The following is a 20806-nucleotide window of genomic DNA, read 5'->3' as shown; positions in this document are numbered from 1 at the left end:
TCCTCCCCTTTCGCCTTCATCAAAGGCTTCATCAAGCTTCCCTTCTTCTACGTCACCAAGCAGAATTCATTTCTCATCACTCTCTCCTCACGCGATATCCTGCGCTCATTAAGCAAGATCTCAACGCGACTAACTTTTTTCTTCATTCAGCCCTTCGCTGGAACATCACCACCACTCTCATTAGATCGACAAACACCCCAAGCGACTCCGTTTAGCTGGTTCTACATGGTCATCATGGGGCTCTCGACGATCGTCACCGCGTCTCTCTTGGCCTTGCGCCTCTTTTCTCTCCCCGTCTCGGCCGCTCCTCAGGTGCCTGCTCCTTCGGCTGCTGTTCCTGTTGCTGCCCCCGAGTACGGTGTCTCGGCTGCCGACTCCTGGTGGCTCGCATCCATTGAGCGTCAGGGTGCCGTCGCATACGGTGGCTCTGCCGACTACAAGATCTTCCGAAACGTCAAGGACTACGGTGCCAAGGGTGATGGCTCTACTGACGATACTGAGGCTATCAACGCCGCCTTCTCTGATGGCAACCGCTGCGGCCTCGGCTGCGACTCGAGCACCGTCCGCCCTGCCCTTGTTTACTTCCCTCCCGGTACCTACGTCGTCTCCAAGCCCATCCTCCCCTACTACTACACCCACATGATCGGCGATGTCCAGTCGCTCCCCGTTCTCAAGGCCGCCGCCAACTTTGCGGGCATGGCCGTCATCGACTGCGACCCCTACGACGACCAGGGCAACAACTGGCACACCAACCAGAACAACTTTTTCCGCCAGATCCGAAACTTCAAGATTGATCTCACCGGCATGCCCAAGACTTCGGGTACTGGTGTCCACTGGCAGGTCGCCCAGGCTACTTCGCTCCAGAACATTGTCTTCCAGATGATTGAGGACAAGAGCGAGGACAACGTCCAGCAGGGCATCTTCATCGACAACGGCTCCGGCGGCTTCATGACCGATCTTGTCTTCATCGGTGGCAAGTACGGTGGTTTCCTTGGTGGTCAACAGTTCACTGCTCGCAACATGACCTTCCGCAACTGCAACACTGCCGTCTACATGAACTGGAACTGGGTCTGGACTCTCAACGGACTCGACATTGACGGCTGCAACATTGGCGTTGACATGACTGCCGGCGAGAACATCCAGAACGTCGGCTCCATTCTTCTGCTCGACAGCAAGATCTCCAACACTCAGGTCGGTGTTCTCACCACCTACGACCCTGCCCAGCCTGGCACCAACGGCACCCTGGTCCTCGACAACGTCGACATGTCTTCTGCTGTCCCCATCGCCGTCAAGAACAAGGGCACTGAGGCTACCGTCCTCGCCGGCAACGCTAAGATCGACTCCTGGGTTCAGGGCCGCGCCTACGTCGGTGGCAACGGTGAGGCTGTCCAGGACGCCCAGTCGCCCATCCAGAAGCCCAAGGTCCTCCTTGACAGCGCTGGCAAGGTCGTCACCAAGAGCAAGCCCCAGTACGACAACATCCCCGCTACCCAGTTCGTGTCTGTCAAGTCCAAGGGCGCCAAGGGTGACGGTGTCACCGATGATACCGCCGCTATCCAGGCTGTCTTTGACGGCATCACTGAGGGCCAGATTGTCTACTTTGATCACGGCGCCTACGTCATCACCGACACTGTCAAGGTCCCCAAGAACATCAAGATTGTCGGTGAGATCTGGCCTCTCATCATGGCCGGCGGCGACAAGAACTTCAAGGACCAGGCCAACCCCAAGCCTGTCTGGCAGATTGGTCAGGAGGGTGATGTCGGCAACGTCGAGATCCAGGATCTCATGTTTGAGACTCTTGGCCCTCAGCCCGGTGCCATCCTCATGGAGTTCAACGTCGCTGGTGAGACTCCCGGCTCTGCTGGTCTCTTTGACGTTCACTTCCGCGTCGCTGGTTCTGCTGGTACCAAGCTCCAGTCCGACACCTGCAAGAAGACTCCCGAGGTCAAGACCGAGCCCAACCCCGATTGTGTCGGTGCCTTCATGCTCATGCACGTCACCAAGCAAGCCAGCATCTACATGGAGAACACCTGGCTGTGGGTCGCCGACCACGAGCTTGACCTTGCCGACCACTCTCAGATCAACATCTACAACGGCCGAGGTATTCTCATCGAGAGCACCAAGGGCGCCTGGCTCTGGGGCACCGCCTCTGAGCATAACGTTCTCTACAACTACCAGCTCAAGAGCGCCAGCAATGTCTACATGTCGCTGATCCAGACCGAGACTGCCTACATGCAGGGCAACCCCGACGCCACTGTCCCCTTCACGGTCAACGCCAACTTCTACGACCCCGACTTTACCGCTTCGTGCACAGGCGACTCGACCAAGTGCGCTCGCACCTGGGGTGTCCGAGCTATTGACTCTAAGGACATCTTCATCTTTGGCGGTGGTCTCTACAGCTTCTTTGACAACTACGACCAGGAGTGTGTGCCTCTCAACAACTGCCAGGACAACATGATCAGCCTCGAGAGCTCGCAGGTTCATCTGTACGGCATCAGCACAAAGGCCAGCATCAATATGGTGACTGTCGACGGCAAGTCTGCCATGCTGGATGCCGACAACCGCAACAACTTTTGCGCTGCGATTGCTCTGTTTTCTTCGTCGGCGTAAGATGTTCGGCACCCCATGCGTCACTACAACATGCCGTGATCAATAGATGATCACCGTGACCAACAACGGTCTAGACATACAAAAAAACACGCACATGTACATACACATGCATACCCAAGTCACTACATTCATGTCTCTTTTTCTTTTTTTTTTTCCCTTGCTTTTTCTACTTTCTCATCAAGCTTCTTTGACGTGTCGCTCCGGGCAACTGGAATGAGGACACGATTTTGGGCCGGTTTCTGGTTTGTTTACTAGTTCCGTTGGTGGAACAGGAGTTTAGGGATAGCGGCAAACGCTTCGGATAGGGAAATGTTGACATAGCCATTGCTTTAGAGGCAAGGTAGTAGAATACGATGAATCGACGTGCTACCAAGTTTTGTGTCTTGTGATTGATATGACTGTGGTTTGGTATGACCTCTGACATGATGCGATGCGGATAGAATAAAGGAATGATATTAGTCTTGTTCAGAGGCAATCTGTACCCAGGCGGGGAGTAAGACGGTCTGTGACAACGGGCAAAAAATAGTAGACCCGTGGCTCCGCGAGTCGAACCTTGCACCCTTCATCGGCAAAAAGCGAAGGTCACTAATGTGACGTATTCTTTGACACTTAGAATTGTATTGGATATGAAGCTACTTCGCTGAAAGAACCGAGTGTTAATCTTGGCTATAAAGTTCTTTCCTCTGCGGCACGTGCTCCTGGTGATGCTGCCTGGATGCCTGTGGCAGGCATGTTGCCTCGTGTTGCGTTCTGCCTAGGCCTAATGCCGGACAGGTATGGGAGCGCAGGAGACGGTCTAGCATCAAATGGACATCATGGTCCAGAGATGAGAATCCAATTCAAAAAAACATTTCTTGGCCTATCTTGAATCCTTATGGGCGAACGATGAAGTGACATTGTCGCCTCTGTCATGGCACACAGGTGACATCAACGCCCCTCCAACTCCCTGGATCGGTATCGATTTTCGCAGAATTGGTGGCTCTAACATGTGGTTATGATGATCTTGTTCTTCATGATCCTAAATGTGATTGTGATGGGCTATGATCTGTCTCCTTAAGATGATGGGACGCAGATGGAAGAAAGGTGGCGGTGCCAAAGAGAGGGATACCCAGTCTGTGTCTACAGAGAGGGGAGAAAAAAAGAGACCCCGCGAGTCGAACTCGAGCCTTTGCCAATGGCAAAAAGCGAAGGTCACTAATGTGACATGTTCTTTGACTCTTCAGAATTGTGTGTGAAGCTACTTCGCTGAGAGAAAGACTGTTAATTTGGCTTATAAGGGTCTTGCCTCTGAAGCACGTGCTGTTGCCTGGAGCTCTGGCTTGTGACCTCGTGGATGTTGCTTGGACATGATGTTTGAGCACAGTGGACATTCCTGGTGGCTGATATAGATAGACAATCATGAATTTATTTTAATGGGCTACGTTTATCACTATGAACCAGGTGAGGATCGTCGTTCCCTCTATCGTGTAGTCGTTCGAGGGCAATGTCAACGCCACAGTGAGTGGCTACTTGGGTTGGCATCAAGACGAGTGAGGCCTGGTCTCCTTGCAATGTTCAAGCGATGAAAATCTTTTTCTTTATAATTCCGAATCCCATAGTGCTGCTCGCAATCGACAGACGTCAAGACACTTACACACGGGGGACAAAAAAAGTGGAACATGGAGGATTGAACCGTGGCGTTCAGCAAAAAGAGCGAAGAAAGCCAGGGAGCGCAACACGCTACCAACCTGACCAAAGTGTATTTTCTTTGATTAGTTTGCTACTCCGCTGAGAAGGAATGTGCTTTCTGAGTTGAAAAAGGAAGTTCCCTTTGTTGGGAGGTTGTTGGTTCCATGTGTCGGGCAGTGACTCAGCTGGCGAAGGAGGCGCCAGCAGGTGGGGCACGGACGGCAACCGTGCCCAGACAGGAGACTTGACGGGATGGCCAGGGATGAGCACAGAGAAGGGAAACTCGTGAGCTGTCTTTGAACGAAGCAGATTTAATCAATGGTATGAGCATCAAAGAGATAAATAGAAAAAAAAAATATGAAGAAAAAAGGCACTTATCGCGCAGAGAACACACTTCATGCACGACCAATGTTCGAACGCAAGCCCTCTCGACTTACACGACCATCATCGCCTACCGCAAAAAGCGAAGGCTCCTCCGAAGAGGAGCTGGTACTACTGGGAGCTGCATGGCAGCCGAGGCATGCCATTAGGCTAAATGATTTATTGTAGCTACTTCGCTGAGAGTGTCCTTTGTTGGTTCGACATATAAGAGGAAGGGGTGTGGTGGGGTGGAGCCAGCACGGGTGCTCCGGCGGTTGCCTCACGGTCACCCACGCGAAGAGCCTGAAGAGAAGGACATCTTCCAGGAGTATTTTGGAAGAATGAAAAGCCAAGAAAAGACTTGACAAGACGCTCATATTGGAAGCATGGAGGGCAAAAAAGAAAGAAGAAAGATAAGATGAAGCTACTGCATGTATACATCAAGATGGCCATGGCTCGAACGCAGACTTCTGGTGTCTTTACTGTCGACTACCAAAAAAGCGAAGAGCCTCCCGTTAAGGAGGAAGAGATCATAGTTTCGGGCAGCCGAAGCTGACCACTAAACCAAATGGCTTTGAATGTTTTAGCTACTTCGCTGGGAGAGTGTTCTGTTGGTCTGACATATAAGGGGATGGTGCGTGCGAAGGCGGTGGCGTAAGCAGGGGAGCAGGTCAAGCGGGCGGCATTCACGGTCACACACGCGAGCAGAGACGGACGCGTTCAAAGAGTGGTATCGAAGTTGGGGCTTAAATGTAAAGTCTTGAGAATAAAGAGAGATATAAAGTAAAGAGCAAAAAGAAGGAACGAAAAACGACACCACAAAGCTATTGCACCCATCCATCAAGACCGCATGGATGGCTCGAACGCAGGTTTCTGGTCCTTACTCTCGACTACCAAAAAGCGAAGTGCCTCCCTTGAGGGAGGAGAAAATCTCAGCTTCAGGCGGCCATAACTAGCCACTGAACTAAATGGCAATGCTGTAGCTACTTCGCTGGGAGAGTGATCTGTTGGTTAGACATTTAAGGGTGCTAGTTCGAGGTCAGCGCGAGGTGGGGGCCAAGGCAGCCACTTCAAGCCAACGGCCAGGATCTCAGAGGGACAAAAGCAGTCAAATCTTCGGATGAGACGCGACTTCATTCGATGAGTGTAAAAATTTACGATGTGGACAAGGAAAAAAAAGAATGGGAGTGAAAGGGATAAGCATAACGAGAATGTGAAGCGACGACACGAAAGCACCACTACTGTCATCGCTCGAACTGAGGTCTCCGCCTGCCCACGACAACCAAAAAGCGAAGATTCCCTCGTTAGAGGGAGGAAATATCCGAACATATGGTGTAATTTAGTACTACTGTACCAAATATTGTACCAATGGTATTATCGTTGCTACTTCGCTGATGGATGCTGGGTCTTTGTTGGTATAAGAGGGGAAGATTCATGGGTGTCATGGAGCAGGGGTAGTTGAGGCAGCAGCCTGGACGTCCTACACAAACAAGACACTCTCACTCACGATGAGATCACGACTCTTCTGGCGATTTTTTGGCCTCATGGCAGCGATATTTCTATATATATACTCATTCGTGGGTTGATTAGTCTCAGCAGATGAAGAACGGACTCTTTGGTATCGAGGTCTAGGGTGATAGACGACGCGGTTCAATCTAGCTGACCAGCCTGTATTTACAAACTACCACAGTGCAAGCATTTCGTCACAAAAAGATAACATAAAAGTCAGAATTTACGTGATCCAGAACAACTAAGATCGATGAAAAGACGGAAACAGAGTTCAAAAAGATGTTGTAAAGGAAACGCAGTCGCGTTCGAACTCTCTACCTTCAGCAGCATCACGAACCAAAAAGCGAAGGACCCCCGAAGGGGAGTGGTCTGTTTAGGGAACACGTCTAGGACGGATCCCATCGCGCCATGCGATTCTCTGGTAGAATGCAGCTACTTCGCTGAAGGAGGAGTGTATTAGACTAGGTTATAGGGGCTTGGCTTGAGCGAGTGATTGTGTGGTTGGATGGCGGTGGCAGCCTGGCGTTGTGTGACGGACGGCGTTCAGCTGCCAAGATCAATCTGGTTGGTGTTGGTGGTGTGGGGCCCGGCGAGCGATCAAAGGATCGATATTGGGATGGCAACCCAGTCAGCATCTAGGAACAAAGACTTCTTGGTGCCGACAAAGTTCAGCGCCAATACGGTGCGCCTTCAATGTAAGGGACCTCGCGATGTGATAGGCTTTGCGCTCACATTCCTAACCTTCACAGCTCATTTGTCTTTAAACAAAGACTCGGGGATTTGTTCTTCCGGCCGACGTTACTGAGACCCTGCCAATAGCCACCACGTCGACGTCATCGTGGTGGCCAGCTTTCGCCAACAAAGCCGTTTGGCGCCACTTAAACTCTTCCTCCTTCCGCGCCAGAGGTTCTTTTCTACCCGTCAATTAACATTCTGCGATTTCTGTCGGACTGCACTCTGCTGTTTTGCTGCTTTTCTAGAATGGTTACTACCCGACGCGCCGCCAAAGCGGCCGACTCTTCTGGCGACATCACCATGGAACCCGCGAGAACTTCGACATTGACCCCGCGCACGTCGCCCTTCCTTCCGACGCCTTTCGAGAGAGTCGGCCTGTTATTGTTCCCCGTCGTTCTTGTGTTCGGCACCGTCTTCTCCATCCTGTCTCCTGAGACTCGCTCCGCGCCATACGACCACGTCGCGCAAGCCCACGTCCAAGACATCAAAGTCGCCCCGAGCTACTTTGCGCTCAAGTCCAACATCTTCAACGTTGTCTTTGTCAAGAGAGGCTGGGCATGGATCACTGTCGCCTTTGCGCTCTTCATCTTTACACACCCGAGTACCGCCGACGCGGGACGTCGACTCCGCGCAGTATTGCGATGGGCTGCTGTGACAACTATCTGGATCCTCGTTACGCAGTGGTGCTTCGGCCCCGCTCTGATCGACCGCGGCTTCCGATGGACGGGTGGTCGATGCGAACTTGCTCGGAGAGAGATTGAGATGGGTGATAGCGGCCTTGGGGAGATGGTGACATCCGTGGCCTGCAAAGCAGCCGGTGGCAAGTGGAAGGGCGGTCATGACATATCAGGTCATGTCTTCCTTCTCAGTCTCGGCACTGCATTCCTCATGCAGGAAGTTGGCTGGGCAGTTGGGCGATGGCTCGGGCAGGACGAGGAGAGATGCGTCGTCATGTCGGACGGAGCCCTCAAGAGCGCCAACGTCGAGGCCCAGACATCCCAGGAGCGCGTGGAAGAACCGTCCCTTGGGGTGGGCGGCAAGTTTGCCGTGGGCGTCATGGGCCTTAGCGTGTGGATGCTTCTTATGACAGCCATCTACTTCCACACTTGGTTCGAGAAGGTGAGTTTGCCCCAGCACCTGTCCATCGTATCTTGACTAACTATTTGCAGTTTACTGGACTCTTGACCGCCGCTACAGGCTTTTACATTGTTTACATTGTGCCTCGATTTGTGCCTGCTGTTAGACAGGTTATCGGGCTCCCGGGGATATAGATGGATGTAATATGACGAGACATGCGGGTATGAGTGGCGATGGCCAGCGTAATTAGATCTTAGAAATAAATAATATGTATTGGCTTTCTGAAACCTGATGTTTCGGCTGTTTTCAACATGATGTAGTTTCTGGCGCTGATGCGATATCATATGTAATGGGCGGCGCATTGGACACCTGTGGGCGGAATATGTTGTTCTGTCAGCCACTCTTTAATGCGGCAGCTGATTCAACAAGGTACCTGAAGCAGATGAATACGGATAGTCAAACCACACCGGAGAGAAGCGTTGACCTTATGGCAAAGGAGCAAAGAAGTCCTGAAGTTAACACTATGGAAACTGTCCTTGGGATCGAAAGGCGTAGTAGATAGAAGAGGAGATAGCCAAAAGGCCCAGGCCGTGAAAATTCCTCGATTTATGAGAACATGATTCAAACATAGATGCGTTTTCAGAATCGGGAAACAAGACTGGCACCATCTACGCACACCTATATGATGAAGGCTTGCCAGAGCTGCATGAGCTGACGGCCACCTATTCCTACGACGATGTCACCGATTTCCCTGAATAAAGATGACCTCTAAAATCCTGGAAGCAGATTTTATGTTGACTGAGAGCAGTGCCTTTTGGACAATGATGTTTCAATCGCCGAGTTCTCTGCTGGTATTTCATTCTTGTTACTCGTTTCGAACTACGCAACCCGTGGACATCCAACCCGGAGAGGTTGAAACGACATCAGCAAAAGTTAAGAACAACGCTCTGATAGTATAGACAGATAATTTGGCGCATTTTAGCATGGAAACTTGTTATTCACGTTCCAAAAGAGAGGAACAGCTCCTTAGAAAGAGTCTGTTGCAGGTGCTTAGACGTTGCCTATCCTCCAGGTAGTCGAATTCCATCGTGTGCCACCAGAAATATTTGGGGAATTCTGCGTTACTCCGTGAAATAGATAACCCTGGAGCTATCGAAGCATGGTAAAAATCCATTCCCTTGTGTCCTATCCAAGTGATGCGTTGTACTCCGGCAGCGGTTGCTAGATCCTATCCAGATTTGTGCGGTGGCCCTTTTCTAGTAGCCTCTGCTTCACCAGAATTCCAGTTATGTAGGTAAAACTTTTCGTATATAACAGTCCCTAGGCCCTCCCGTCCCTATGGGTTAGTTTACGGTTAGTTTATGGTCAAGGTTAAAAGCGCCCCTTTCCGAACGAGGTCTACTGGTTGTGACCAAGAATAGATAACATACAGTAAAATGGCAAATTATGGTAGCATATCAATACCGCGGTTGGCAGGTAGAGACACAGCAAGTTCAAAGCTTGCCGTTGAACGAAAACGAGGTCAAGAGTTGAGGAATCTAACCATGTACCAGCTTCACGGATATGCACAAGGAAGTTTCAGGCTTCGGCAATACTGCTTATTTGATGTTACAAGTATTAAAATCTTGGCACTTGAACTTGAGAGTCATTGGTCCAGCAGCAAATCTGCCCAGGCAATGCGTTTCGGGTGTTGATGAATGGGATTAGTTATCACAAGGTAGTTGTAGAGGCGAGCATCCAAGTTAGGAAACCCATGAAAACTGGGACCTGTAGGCTGGCGAGAAGACAAGAGTCTTTGTGGAGATAGAGATGTTGGCTTGACTTGGCCGAGCTTGTGCGAGAGGATCGTGGGACAGAATTTCTCCGGTTACTTGAACGTCATCAACTTGTGAAGCCGAGACGGAGAGGATATGGCAAAGTGGTCGGCATGCACGAGTTATGGGGAGCTTGTTGTCAAGAAATTATGTGATATTGAGTTGCAGTTTCATTATCTCTTGTTCGTCAAACTGGTGCGATTTTGACAATTTTACCAGGGTGCTAATGGTCGTTCCCGTTGGCTGTCTTGAAGGATGAAAAATTGCTTGCCGAGATGACGATGACCAACGTTCGTATTAACTTACTGACATTGCGAAAGACCTTGCAACCAAGTAGAATGACCGGCAGCAAACCTGGTGCGCCACCAAGTTGAGGAGATGCCCAAGTCTAAGACGATTGCACTCTAGTACATGGGGGTTAGTCGCAGTGTTGTAGATGTGGTCGCGAAGCATTCGTTCTTGCTCCAACTAGCCAAGGATTGGGCATCTGTTGACAACTTAGGTCGAAAAATGAAAAGCGCGCATCTGCGTGGTTGGGCTGTGATTTATCTGTGTGGTAGATGGATGTGACAGGATGTGACGAGATGTGACAGCAAGTAATGACAGGCTGTTGGAGTAGGTTTCATGGGTTCAAAGTAGCGCTGACATTTGAGAACATTGTTCCTCCGGAGCAACGATCAAGGCTTCTATTTGACAATTCTCAGGCACCATGATTAATTCCTACCATCGTTTATGAGAAAAACTGGGCGGTGACAAGTCGCCCACCTCTGCTGGCGCCTTACATGTTATCATGCAATTGAATGGCCGGCTGATAAAAGTGACCCTCACATCCGTGCCACGTCAGAAGCGAGATGAGGACAATTACTTGGCCAGAGGCAGCGATTATTGTCAGCACAAGGCCCCCGCGTTCTGGACACAAGATGGAGGAATGGGCGATGGTCTTAAACTAGGCAGGCAGAATACAAAGTGAAGGGGGAATGACGGAGGCAAGGTCGTCAAGGGCAACTTGTCTCGGTCGCAACGAAACGCACTAGAATGTCAACCCAACAGGTCCCAAGATCCACAACAGACAACAAGCCCGAGCAATCGGGGACCGGAAAGAGCCTGTCGGCCGATAAATTAGAAATCAGGGATTCCCGCCCATCCCATGGGCCATGTCAGGCCACCAGGCTACAGCTTTAAATAGGCACCAGAATATCTCTCGCCGTTAGGCATCAGGTTTGCGCCGTATAAGTTGTCGTACTTCGTGACGCGTCCTCAGAGGGTCAGTTTTGGAGCAAATCAAAGGCAGCAGATTCCTATTGCAGTTTAGGCGGCGACAATGCGCGAGATTGTGAGTTTTTGGCAATTTGCATGATCTTCTTTTTTTGGGTTGCGAAATCTGACGACTCCCCTTTCTGATCAGGTACACCTTCAAGTCGGCCAATGTGTAAGATATCTCACCCCCTGTTTGCTTTGATGGTGTAGATGTTGATTTCCTCGCAGGGCAATCAAATCGGAACAAACTTTTGGTACTGCAGCAGCTGTTTGACTTTCAAGGAGCTGTAGAACTGACACCTTATAGGCAAACCGTTTCTGGTGAACATGGAATCGACCTGGATGGAGCGTGAGTTTCCCGACTTTTACTCCTCACCTCTTGCTTAACTCTGCGCAGATACAACGGCACATCGGACGTTCAACTAGAGCGACTCAACGTCTACTTCAACGAAGCAAGTCACTTTTACACCGCCTCACATAGACAAGGCCCGCTAATGGTAGTTACTCTCTAGGCAACGGGCAGCAAGTATGTTCCCCGTGCAGTCCTCATCGACTTGGAGCCCGGCCCCCTGGATAGCATCCGCGCTGGGCCTATGGGGCAATTGTTCCGCCCAGACAACTTTGTCTCGGGGGCTGATAGCGCCGGAAACAACTGGGCTAAGGGGCATTATTCGGAAGGCGCTGAGATCGTCGATGAGGTTGTTGATGTGGTGAGAAGAGAGGCTGAAGGTTGCGATCACCTTCAAGGCTTCCAGCTCTCCCACTCTCTCGGCGGAGGCAGTGGCTCAGGAATGGGCACCCTCCTGCTGGCCAAGATCAAGGAGGAATTCCCTGACCGCATGATCGCCACCTATTCAGTTCTCCCATCACCAACCGTTTCCAACACGGTCGTTGAACCGTACAACACCACCTTGGCTCTAAACCAGCTCATCGAAAACTCTGACGAAACATTTTGCCTCGACAATAAGGCCCTCGTTGACATCTGTACAAGGAGCCTCAAGATTGCCACCCCGTCCTACTCTGACCTCAACTTTCTGATCGCCAAGGTCATGGCGGGCGTGACGACGTGTTTCCGCTTCCCTGGCCAGCTCAACTCGGATCTTCGCAAGATGGCCGTCAACATGATTCCGTTTCCTCGACTGCACTTCTTCATGGTTGGCTTTGCGCCGCTTATGAGCCGGGATAGTCGGTCGTTTCAACATCTGACTGTACCTTCGCTTACGCAGCAGATTTTTGATCCCAAGAACATGATGGCGGATTCTGATTTCCGAAATGGAAGATATCTTGCTTGTTCGGCTATTTTGTAAGTCATACACATAGGGATGTTAACCTTGACGTTGCTAACTTGAATCAGCCGTGGCCGTCTGTCAACCAAGGAAATCGAAGACCAGATGCTCAACGTGCAATCCAAGAACTCTTCGTATTTCGTCGACTGGATCCCCAACAACGTACAAACCGCGCTCTGCTCCGTACCCCCACAGGGTCTCAGCATGGCAGCCACCTTCGTGGGCAACTCAACCGCTATTCAGGAAGTGTTCAAGCACGTCGCGGACCAATTCTCAGCAATGTTCCGCCGCAAGGCGTTCTTGCACTGGTACACAGGCGAGGGAATGGACGACATGGAATTCACGGAAGCAGAGTCTAACATGCACGACTTGATATCCGAGTATCAGCAGTACCAGGACGCTAGCGCTGACGACGAGGCTGCCGAGTATGAGGAGGAGGAAGTTGCCGCTGAGTGATGGAGATGCAGGTTTGGGATTCTTTCGCTTCTTTTATTGGTTGTGGTCTTTTGTTGAAAAATATCTATATATCTAAATAGCCGCTTTTCTATCTACTTCTCTTGGCAACTCATATCTAGTAAATGGTATTATTTTTGGACTTCAGACGACTTGACATACATAGTGTCAAATTCAATGTGCTTCCACTTGCCGGTCTCGGTGTTGAGAGAGAAGTTGGTGTGCTTAACCTCTCCGTATCGAAGTGCGCCGGACTCAACTTGGCCGTCAGCAACTGGCCTATGAAGGTGGTTCTCACCAGATAGAACGGTGAAGTTGGCCAGAGGAATATCCCAGGGGTTACGAGTAGCCACCGAAGGAGAGCCTAGGTCTGTCAGTAGCCGTGCCAAGGTTTCAGAGGAATACCCACCATAGAACTGCGCCGTGACCTTTTTGGGACTGACATCAAGACGGAAGTATCCCCTGTAGTATCCTTCCTGCCACATCAACTCAGGGTTGCTCTTGACTCTCTCGCGAGCAGCCTTTCCGGCGTTGGGCTCGATGGGGCCGTTGACACCACTGGAGCTGACGGCAGTGCCAGCAAACTCGACTCCGATGCTTCCAGAACCAGTCTTGTTGTCGTAGTCGTGGTTCCCTAACCAGACCAGATCCGAGACCTTGAGAGGTTAGCACTTGAAGAGCCGACTTGCAGTCGGGAAGCTTACCCAGTTCTGGTGGCTGTCTCCAGCGAGAAAAATATTGTTGCCAATCTCATTATCATAGAGGTGTTCCAGGGTTCGGTTTCGGTTGGCAACGTATCCCTTGTGAAGTGTAAGTGGTTGTAAGTTAACCACTAAGCAAGGGGTGACTTACACTCCAGTTATCACTTGGCAGAATCTCCCCATTGCCCCAGTTCTCAGTGATGCGAGAAAAAATGATTTGATTTCCAATGATTCTCCAAGCTGCACCTCTCTCTTGGGACTTGCTGAGGGACCTGTAGAACCAATTCTCCTGACGGCCTCCCATCAAGGTGCGGCTGGGGTCGTCTCGGATCAAGTCGACATACTCGTCGTTCCAGCCTAAGCTTGGTCAGTAGTGAGGTTTATCAGAAGAGGATTGCTTACCAAGCGATGTGATGCTGCGGTCATAGTTTCGCGTGTCGAGGATAATGAGATCCAGGAGCTTGCCCATCTGGAACGACCTCCAGACTCTCAAGCCATCGTCCAGATCCGTTTGCCTAAGTTTTGTGAGCGACACAACATTTCTTCGAAAGATTCAGTTTCATACCGAATAGGCATCCACTCAAAGTATGCCCGCACGGCATTGACCTTTCGAGTGTCGACGCTGACCTTGGGACCTTCGTTTAGGAAGGAATCCTCAGTGTTGTTCATGTGGGAGAAGCCATCCCGGTAGCCGTTGTCCGCGAACTCTGTCTTGATGTTAGTTGGACTTTGGCAGCTTGATAGATGTAGCCTACCGTGGTCGTCCCAAGTAGGAATCCAGGCAAAGTTTTGTGAAAGGAGCTGTAGGTCAGGGTCGGTGCGGTACTGGAGCAGCACATTAGATCTGTCACTGTCTGAGTCTCAGTTTTGGGATATTACCTGTCCATGTCGAGTGCGATAGTCATGCAAAGTAAAAATAGTCTTGGCTGGCATAGTGGCCCTCTCTCCGTCTCGGCCAGTCTCATAGATGTAGTCACCTAGGTGGATAACATAGTCGTGCTCATCCTTTCTAGCAGCATTTCCATATGCATTGAAATATCCATTGGCTGAATAAAATTAGTAGGCATATTCAAACACCAGGGTGAAGCCTCTTACGGTAGTTGCTGCAAGAGAAAACGGCAAAGCTTAGGTCGTGGACGGCATCGTCGGCTGTCGGAGCTGTCTTGGTACGACCCACGACACTCCTCTTCTCGGAGCCACAGATTGTAAATTGATAGTAGTAGACAGTGAGAGGCTTCAAGTCAGGAGCCTCAACCTACTAACGCTTCAGTGGGGATCTTTGCGAGCAGAGCTATGATGTCTCACCTTAACTGTGTAGTCAATATCAGACGTCGTGTATGCTCGGCCACTCGTCACACGTTTCGCCTCTCCCTCTGACGGATCGGAGTCATAGACATCCCAATCCAAGCAAATGGGGTGGGGATCAGCCTTGATGTACTTTTCCGTCTCGTGGCTGTAGTATCCCGCTGTGCCGTCTACCACTTTTGTGCTTTCACTCGACTTGGCCAAGGGAGCGATACGAGTCCAGAGAATGACGCTGTCGGCCCATGGATCTCCAGAGGCCACACCGTGAGTGAATTCAAGGTCAGAGGGCTCGTACAGAACGTTGCCGCGCTTCATGGATCGACGCTTTACCAGGGGCACGTCGATGCCAAGGCGGATGTGACGACGAGAGGGACTGGCATAGTTGAGGTTGCCGTCAAACGCAGCCAATGCTCTCGTGGCCAAGAGACCGGCTGCATATACAAGCGTGGTCTTCATGGCAGTATCGAGGAAGATGGTCTTGTGCTTGGACTCTGTGGCTGCAGCCAAACTTATCAACACCATTTAAACCCAGTTCACCCCACCTGTGCCTCTTACTCCTCGAATATGCTCCTCCAGCTTGGCAGCCAACAGTTCCTCTCGTCTTCTGCACGTTTCTTGCGCCGGTTACATCACCACTCCCGTTTGTAGCACTACACGTCAACTAGGCCTTATCTACCGGTCACGAAAGAGGCAGCGATGTGAGAGGGAGATATCCAATGACCAACGTCCGGATTGTAAGCATCGAATACTAGGAGCAAACTCATTGCACGTGGTTGTTGAAGTTTTGAGACTGACTGACCATCGTGGTGTCGTCCGGGCAGCTAATTGGCTGTTGAGGATGCATCAACGTTGGACATCGTCTAGCTGTGATTGGAGTGGTATGAATCAAGATCGAACAGTGGAGCGGTTAAGATGCGACTCCGTACAAAGTTAGGTTATTTCGATGCAGATCACTATCTGTTTATATTCCTGTTGGATAGTCGGGGACTTGGTTCATGCCGAGGTGACAAGGTGGTTGCTAGAGAATAGGTACGAAAGGTATTATAATTAGTAGAAATAACAATAGTTATATAAAGTTGCTTAAGGTAATATTAAATTTTTATTAAAGTATTTAAGCTTATGATTGTTTGATTATCGTTTTATTATAACTTGATAGAATTATATTTAAGCTTACTGTGATCAGTCAGGAATTGCAATTTTCTCATTCTGTCTCTACGGGACGCTCTCATAAGTTTGGTGAGATGCCAACGCCATTTCAATTGTCATGATTGATGGTCACTCATTTGAGCCTGGCCGTCGCTCTCAAGCAGCTCAGGGACGACGAATTCATGGACGCCTTGACCGGCATGGCCAACCAGGTCAGACGGTAGGGGGACTCGAGTATGGCTCAGTTCTCAAGCACTTTTATGAAATGGTTCCATTCCCTGCAGGTCCTTATCATCGTTGAGATTCTCCTGATGGTTTTTTCAAAAGCTGGTATGACGTTCTATTTACCCGGGACATGTTGACGGCTAGGAACATGAACCCTACTGCCTTCGCTAGCGAGAATATCGTAACTTTCGTCTACGGTGCGACCAGGATGGTTGAGCAGCAGCGCTTTAGAGCTCTTCGAACCGAGGTCACTCGCTAGCTAACCTTCTCACCTATGCCTTTTCCCGTGACGTAGATGACATGATCCTTCGATCAACGGACCCAGGGAAGTCAGGGATCGCTTGAGCCTCCTGAACCTCGGCAGCGACGCGAAGGAACTTGGGATCCACCCCGACTGCGACAAGACTTTGTGGAGACGCCTTTATCGAAACCTGGTCGGCTATTCTTGCAAAGGATCAGGCCAGTTTCCTTATCTGAATATAATACGGATGACCCCCTGCCAGCGAGCCGGCCACTTGGTGAGACTCGGCGACTACCAGGTAGTTATCTGCCGGCTGAGGAACCGCCCTCCTGGGTTTTTGACTGGGGGGGGAAGTTATTCGGGAATGTGGCTGTAGACAAGCCCTTTACGGCATGTGGCGACATGTCCAGCGCGAAATGGGCTCCTACCATGGATTCTGGTTGTACTGATATGTGCCGGAATAGTATCACCATCTAGTATTTGCTCTTTAGGCCTCACATATGGGCAAATAAGATCTTTACAAGTGGATTAATTAATAAATAATTTTTGCCAACTAGACTAGCTAATCATGATATCACACTGCGTTCTCTTCAGGGGTGCGTTATACCGCACGGGCTTCTGAATATTGCACAACCATGGTCGTCGTTTGGAGAATCCCTTTGTCACTTCTCCCGTCATCGTTACTTGACTTGTCATCCAAGCTCCCCGCCTTTCCCTCTCGTCGCCATCCGAAGCCACCCTCTGCCTCAGCCGTTGTGGTGAAGGGGTCGTCAAATTGGGTGTAGGGTGCCCTGTTGGCTGACCTTCCCCCTGTGCCTCCTCCAATGGTTCGAAGCTCGTGGCCCGAGGAGAGTCCTGTCTTCGACTTGCCCGTGCTGGTTCCTCTGCTGCTTGAGAGTAGGCGGGGAGCAACTGTTTTGACGAAGTGGCGGAGCGTCGATAGGCATGCGCACATGATGAGGAGGTTTGCTTCGACGCAGCTGTTTCAATGGTTCAGTGAGTGCAAGGAGATGAGGGGTAGGGAACAAACATCCAAGCGTGGATTGGGCCACCGCCCCAGGTTGTGTCGACGGCATCGAGCTGGGAGATGAGGAGAGCGAGTCGGACCATGGAGGTGATGACGGTTCTACAACTGTCAATATCTGGGCATTCATCGAAAGGCAAAACTCACGCAGAGCCAATGGCAAACAGGCACAGAAGAGCGGCCTTCTTCTTAGCCGACAGATGAAGCCCAACAATCATGGGTATAGGGATGGCAATGATCAAGACATCAGTTGCAACACCCAACCCCGCAGTCGCCTGGAACATGGCCGGCCGATCGATGCAAGAGCCTACTTCGGCAGGAATAGCCAGATCCCAAGATTTGCGGAAAGGCGTGCATGGGAAGACGGAGGCGAAGAATATGCTGATGCTGGAAGCAGACACGATGAAGATGGTGGTAAAGATTGTCCATCGGTACCAGGCCTGGCCCTTGTTAAGTTCGAGGAGGAATAGTAGGATGACTACTTTTGATAGACATGTCGGGACGGTGTAGACGATCGAGTTGATGTAGGTTGCCCACTGAGACGGTTAATCAAGGACGGGCGCCGTAGAGCCAAAGACGTACAAGGATGGCCTTTTGGAACTTTTCAAAGGGAATCTCCCAGCCGTGGACTCCCATCCAACCCTCAGCGAACGAGCCTGCAAGTGTCAGCACGCATCTCTATTGTGATCAGGTCAATGTGCAGAGAAACTCACGAAGAGACAGGGCTTGAATTGTGATTGACCCAACCTGTCAAGATAAGCGATGGATCGGCAGATGGCAACTTCCATTAGACAAGACATACCCAGGCGATGATCAAGAGCACTGTTAATTGTTAGCTTCCGTCTGATCCACTGCTGTTTAGCTGTAACGCACCGTCGTCGATCCCAAAGTTATTCCTGACGAACATCTTGACGTACAGTCTCTGGAAGAGAAAGAAGAGGGCCAAGGCCATGCCGATTCCGCAGATCACGTACGTAGCCTCGACAGAGGTACGCTGCGGGTTGTCAAAGTCGACGACATAGCCTTCTGGGGGCGGGATGGCGACGAGAACGCCGTCAACCACGGACATGATGATTTCACGCAAACAGAAAGAAGAAGAAACAAAAGAGAAGAGAAAAGCAGGACCCGAAAATTCGGATTCTCCTGCAAGTGATTTGTTCGGTATGCGCGGAAAAGGCGCAGCTTTTTACGACCCCGACTTACATCAGGAGGCTCAGGGTTGGGTTTGGGAATCTTGGCCTGCATGACAGCATCTTGTTCTTGGCCCCGGATGCACCGATACCGTTCGTTGACCCCTTGCTATTATTACCTGCATAGTACCATCGCTTGGCTTGGATCCTTCTCCCGGGTAAGGATGGCAGGGGGGTGATCCTTGACAGCGAACGGGATAGCCTACTCCGTACGTGGTACGGAAGAGGGAAGAAATAGCCTTGGCATAACCAGCAAAGATATACCTCACCTTTTCGTCCGTAAGCTCCGTTGTAATTTCCGCCGACGGGGAGAAGGAGTTGTCCGAAAAAGTACAAAAAAGGGAGGTGACTTTGACTTATAAAGGCGCTCCAGACTGTCGTGTCACATCAGCACTCCTTGACCCTGCAGTAGTAACCTGCATTGCATGCTACTATCCCCCCTCGGCCACCTTGTCTTGAATAAACTTAAGCCCACCGTCGATCCTTCTCCCCACCATGTTGGTTCATCCATTTACAACGGCGCTCATGGCGATCCTTCTCGCGGGTCCCAGCACATCCGTCGTGATGCGTCAAACTGCTGAGGATGCGGCTGCGAAAGCAGTAAGAAACTCAACACCTTCCTCTTGTCGAACAATGAACGCTGATCCTCTTTTAAGTGCTCTCTGCTCTCTGCCGCGGGCTTCAAGGACGGTGACCAGCTCCTTGTCCCTGCTGAAGATGGGTATGAGGAGAGAGTGGACTCTTGGTGGTCTGCCAGCTCCCGCTTGACGCCATCTTGCATCGTTCGACCCAAGAACGCTCAAGATGTGTCCAAGATCATCCGAGTTCTGGGGGCCAACTCTACCGCTGACTTTGCCATCCGAAGCGGTGGCCACAGTCACTGGGCAGGCGGTAGCAACGTCGACAACGGCGTCACCATCGACCTCGGCCTCCTCAAGGGCACCGAGTACGACCCTGCCACTTCTCTGGCCTCGGTCTTGCCCGGTGGTCGATGGGCGGATGTCTTCAAGGAGCTCGAGAAGCACAGTGTTGCTGTTCCAGGTGGTCGAGACGGCAATGTTGGCGTTGCTGGCTTCTTGACCGGTGGTGGTAACTCGTATTACACTGGCCGCGCCGGCTTTGGATGCGACTCCATCGTCAATGTCGAGATTGTCCTCGCTGATGGCAGCATCGTCAACGCCAACAAGGACACAAACCCCGATCTTCTCAAGGCTCTAAAGGGCGGATCGGGCAACCTTGGCATCGTCACACGCTTCGACCTGCAGACCTTCCCAGCTGGCAATGTCTGGGGCGGTATCCGCGCCTCGGAGTTGTCCCAGGGCGACGCCATCGCCCACGCCATGGTCAACTTTACCAACAACAACGAAAAGAACCCCGAGGCGGCGTATCTGATCAACTGGACTTACAACCCGGGCATGTCCACTGATGTCCTCGTCGCTCAGGTCCTTGTCGATACCAACGGTGTCGAGCGACCTGCCACGTTCGATGAGGCATTGGATGTACCGGAGCTGTTCAATGACATCAGCATCCGACCTGTCAGTGACATGGCCGAGTCCTATGTCCTCCCCTCTGGCCTCTAGTAAGCACCGCGAACTTTCTCGAGGTACCATTGCTAACAATTCGTGTAGCAACGTCTGGTTCAGCCTTACATTCGCCAACGATGTCCGCATCATCCAAAAGGCCGCTGAGCTCCACGACACCTTTGTTAAGGAGCTGCTGGAGGAGATTCCCGCCACAGAGCTCGGCACCCAGAACCTTTTCCAGCCTGTGCCCAGGCTCTTTGCCGACCGTGGCATTCAGCACGGAGGTAACGTGCTCGGTCTTGACAGAATCGAGGGCAACTCCCTCATGTGGCTGCTGTCCTGCACGGTCAAGACGGCCGAGCAGGAGGTACTTCTCCACCAGAAGGCGAGCGCTTTTGCCTCGGCGCTGGAGGAGTACGCCAAGACCATCGACGGCCTGCGTGAGTGGCGATACCTGAACTACGTGGATCCTAGCCAGGAGGACCCTATCCTGAGCTACGGCAGCGAGAACGTCGCGTTCCTGCGCAAGGTGTCAGCCAAGTATGACCCTGAGGGCTTCTTCCAGAAGAGACGGAAGGGCGGCTTCAGACTCCCTTGAGGGAGAGGGGATTAAGGACGTAGTCAGGGGTTACTTACGAAGGAATAGAGAGTGGAGATGCGTTATGCTTAATAAACTTAAAAT

The 20806-nt window shown here is 51.2% G+C and overlaps 6 protein-coding genes across 6 annotated transcripts; 4 read left to right on the top strand and 2 right to left on the bottom strand.

The window, feature by feature from the left end:
- Positions 1 to 225: 225 nt before the first annotated feature.
- On the top strand, positions 226 to 2610 carry LRP88_09593 (pectate lyase superfamily protein-domain-containing protein; the record flags this gene model as incomplete). The annotated part of the gene is made up of 1 exon (XM_083246077.1): positions 226 to 2610. The coding sequence occupies one exon, from the start codon at positions 226 to 228 to the stop codon at positions 2608 to 2610; it is 2385 nt and encodes a 794-aa protein (XP_083097190.1).
- Positions 2611 to 7182: 4572 nt separating this feature from the next.
- Positions 7183 to 8153, top strand: LRP88_09592 (fatty acyl-CoA diphosphatase; the record flags this gene model as incomplete). Its single annotated transcript, XM_083246076.1, has 2 exons — positions 7183 to 8001; positions 8052 to 8153. The coding sequence occupies 2 exons, from the start codon at positions 7183 to 7185 to the stop codon at positions 8151 to 8153; spliced, it is 921 nt and encodes a 306-aa protein (XP_083097189.1).
- A 2941-nt stretch (positions 8154 to 11094) lies between these two features.
- On the top strand, positions 11095 to 12772 carry LRP88_09591 (tubulin beta chain; the record flags this gene model as incomplete). Its single annotated transcript, XM_083246075.1, has 7 exons — positions 11095 to 11106; positions 11192 to 11202; positions 11259 to 11284; positions 11338 to 11377; positions 11428 to 11482; positions 11543 to 12333; positions 12385 to 12772. The coding sequence occupies 7 exons, from the start codon at positions 11095 to 11097 to the stop codon at positions 12770 to 12772; spliced, it is 1323 nt and encodes a 440-aa protein (XP_083097188.1).
- A 128-nt stretch (positions 12773 to 12900) lies between these two features.
- LRP88_09590 (PhoD-like phosphatase-domain-containing protein) lies at positions 12901 to 15231 on the bottom strand (the record flags this gene model as incomplete). The annotated part of the gene is made up of 9 exons (XM_083246074.1): positions 12901 to 13425; positions 13474 to 13569; positions 13622 to 13794; positions 13873 to 13985; positions 14036 to 14177; positions 14226 to 14295; positions 14350 to 14516; positions 14566 to 14725; positions 14776 to 15231. The coding sequence occupies 9 exons, from the start codon at positions 15229 to 15231 to the stop codon at positions 12901 to 12903; spliced, it is 1902 nt and encodes a 633-aa protein (XP_083097187.1).
- Positions 15232 to 16988: 1757 nt separating this feature from the next.
- On the bottom strand, positions 16989 to 18480 carry LRP88_09589 (uncharacterized protein; the record flags this gene model as incomplete). The annotated part of the gene is made up of 7 exons (XM_083246073.1): positions 16989 to 17367; positions 17418 to 17513; positions 17583 to 17851; positions 17994 to 18067; positions 18125 to 18158; positions 18214 to 18233; positions 18285 to 18480. The coding sequence occupies 7 exons, from the start codon at positions 18478 to 18480 to the stop codon at positions 16989 to 16991; spliced, it is 1068 nt and encodes a 355-aa protein (XP_083097186.1).
- Positions 18481 to 19165: 685 nt separating this feature from the next.
- LRP88_09588 (FAD-binding oxidoreductase) lies at positions 19166 to 20722 on the top strand (the record flags this gene model as incomplete). Its single annotated transcript, XM_083246072.1, has 3 exons — positions 19166 to 19201; positions 19258 to 20180; positions 20230 to 20722. 3 exons carry the CDS (start codon positions 19166 to 19168, stop codon positions 20720 to 20722), a joined length of 1452 nt encoding a protein of 483 aa, XP_083097185.1.
- Positions 20723 to 20806: the final 84 nt, after the last annotated feature.

The sequence above is a fragment of the Fusarium phalaenopsidis genome, assembly GCF_050370095.1.
Source record: "Fusarium phalaenopsidis strain FUZ10S chromosome Unknown contig_32304, whole genome shotgun sequence".
Taxonomy (NCBI): domain Eukaryota; kingdom Fungi; phylum Ascomycota; class Sordariomycetes; order Hypocreales; family Nectriaceae; genus Fusarium; species Fusarium phalaenopsidis.
This window is presented reverse-complemented; position numbering and strand designations above follow the sequence as displayed.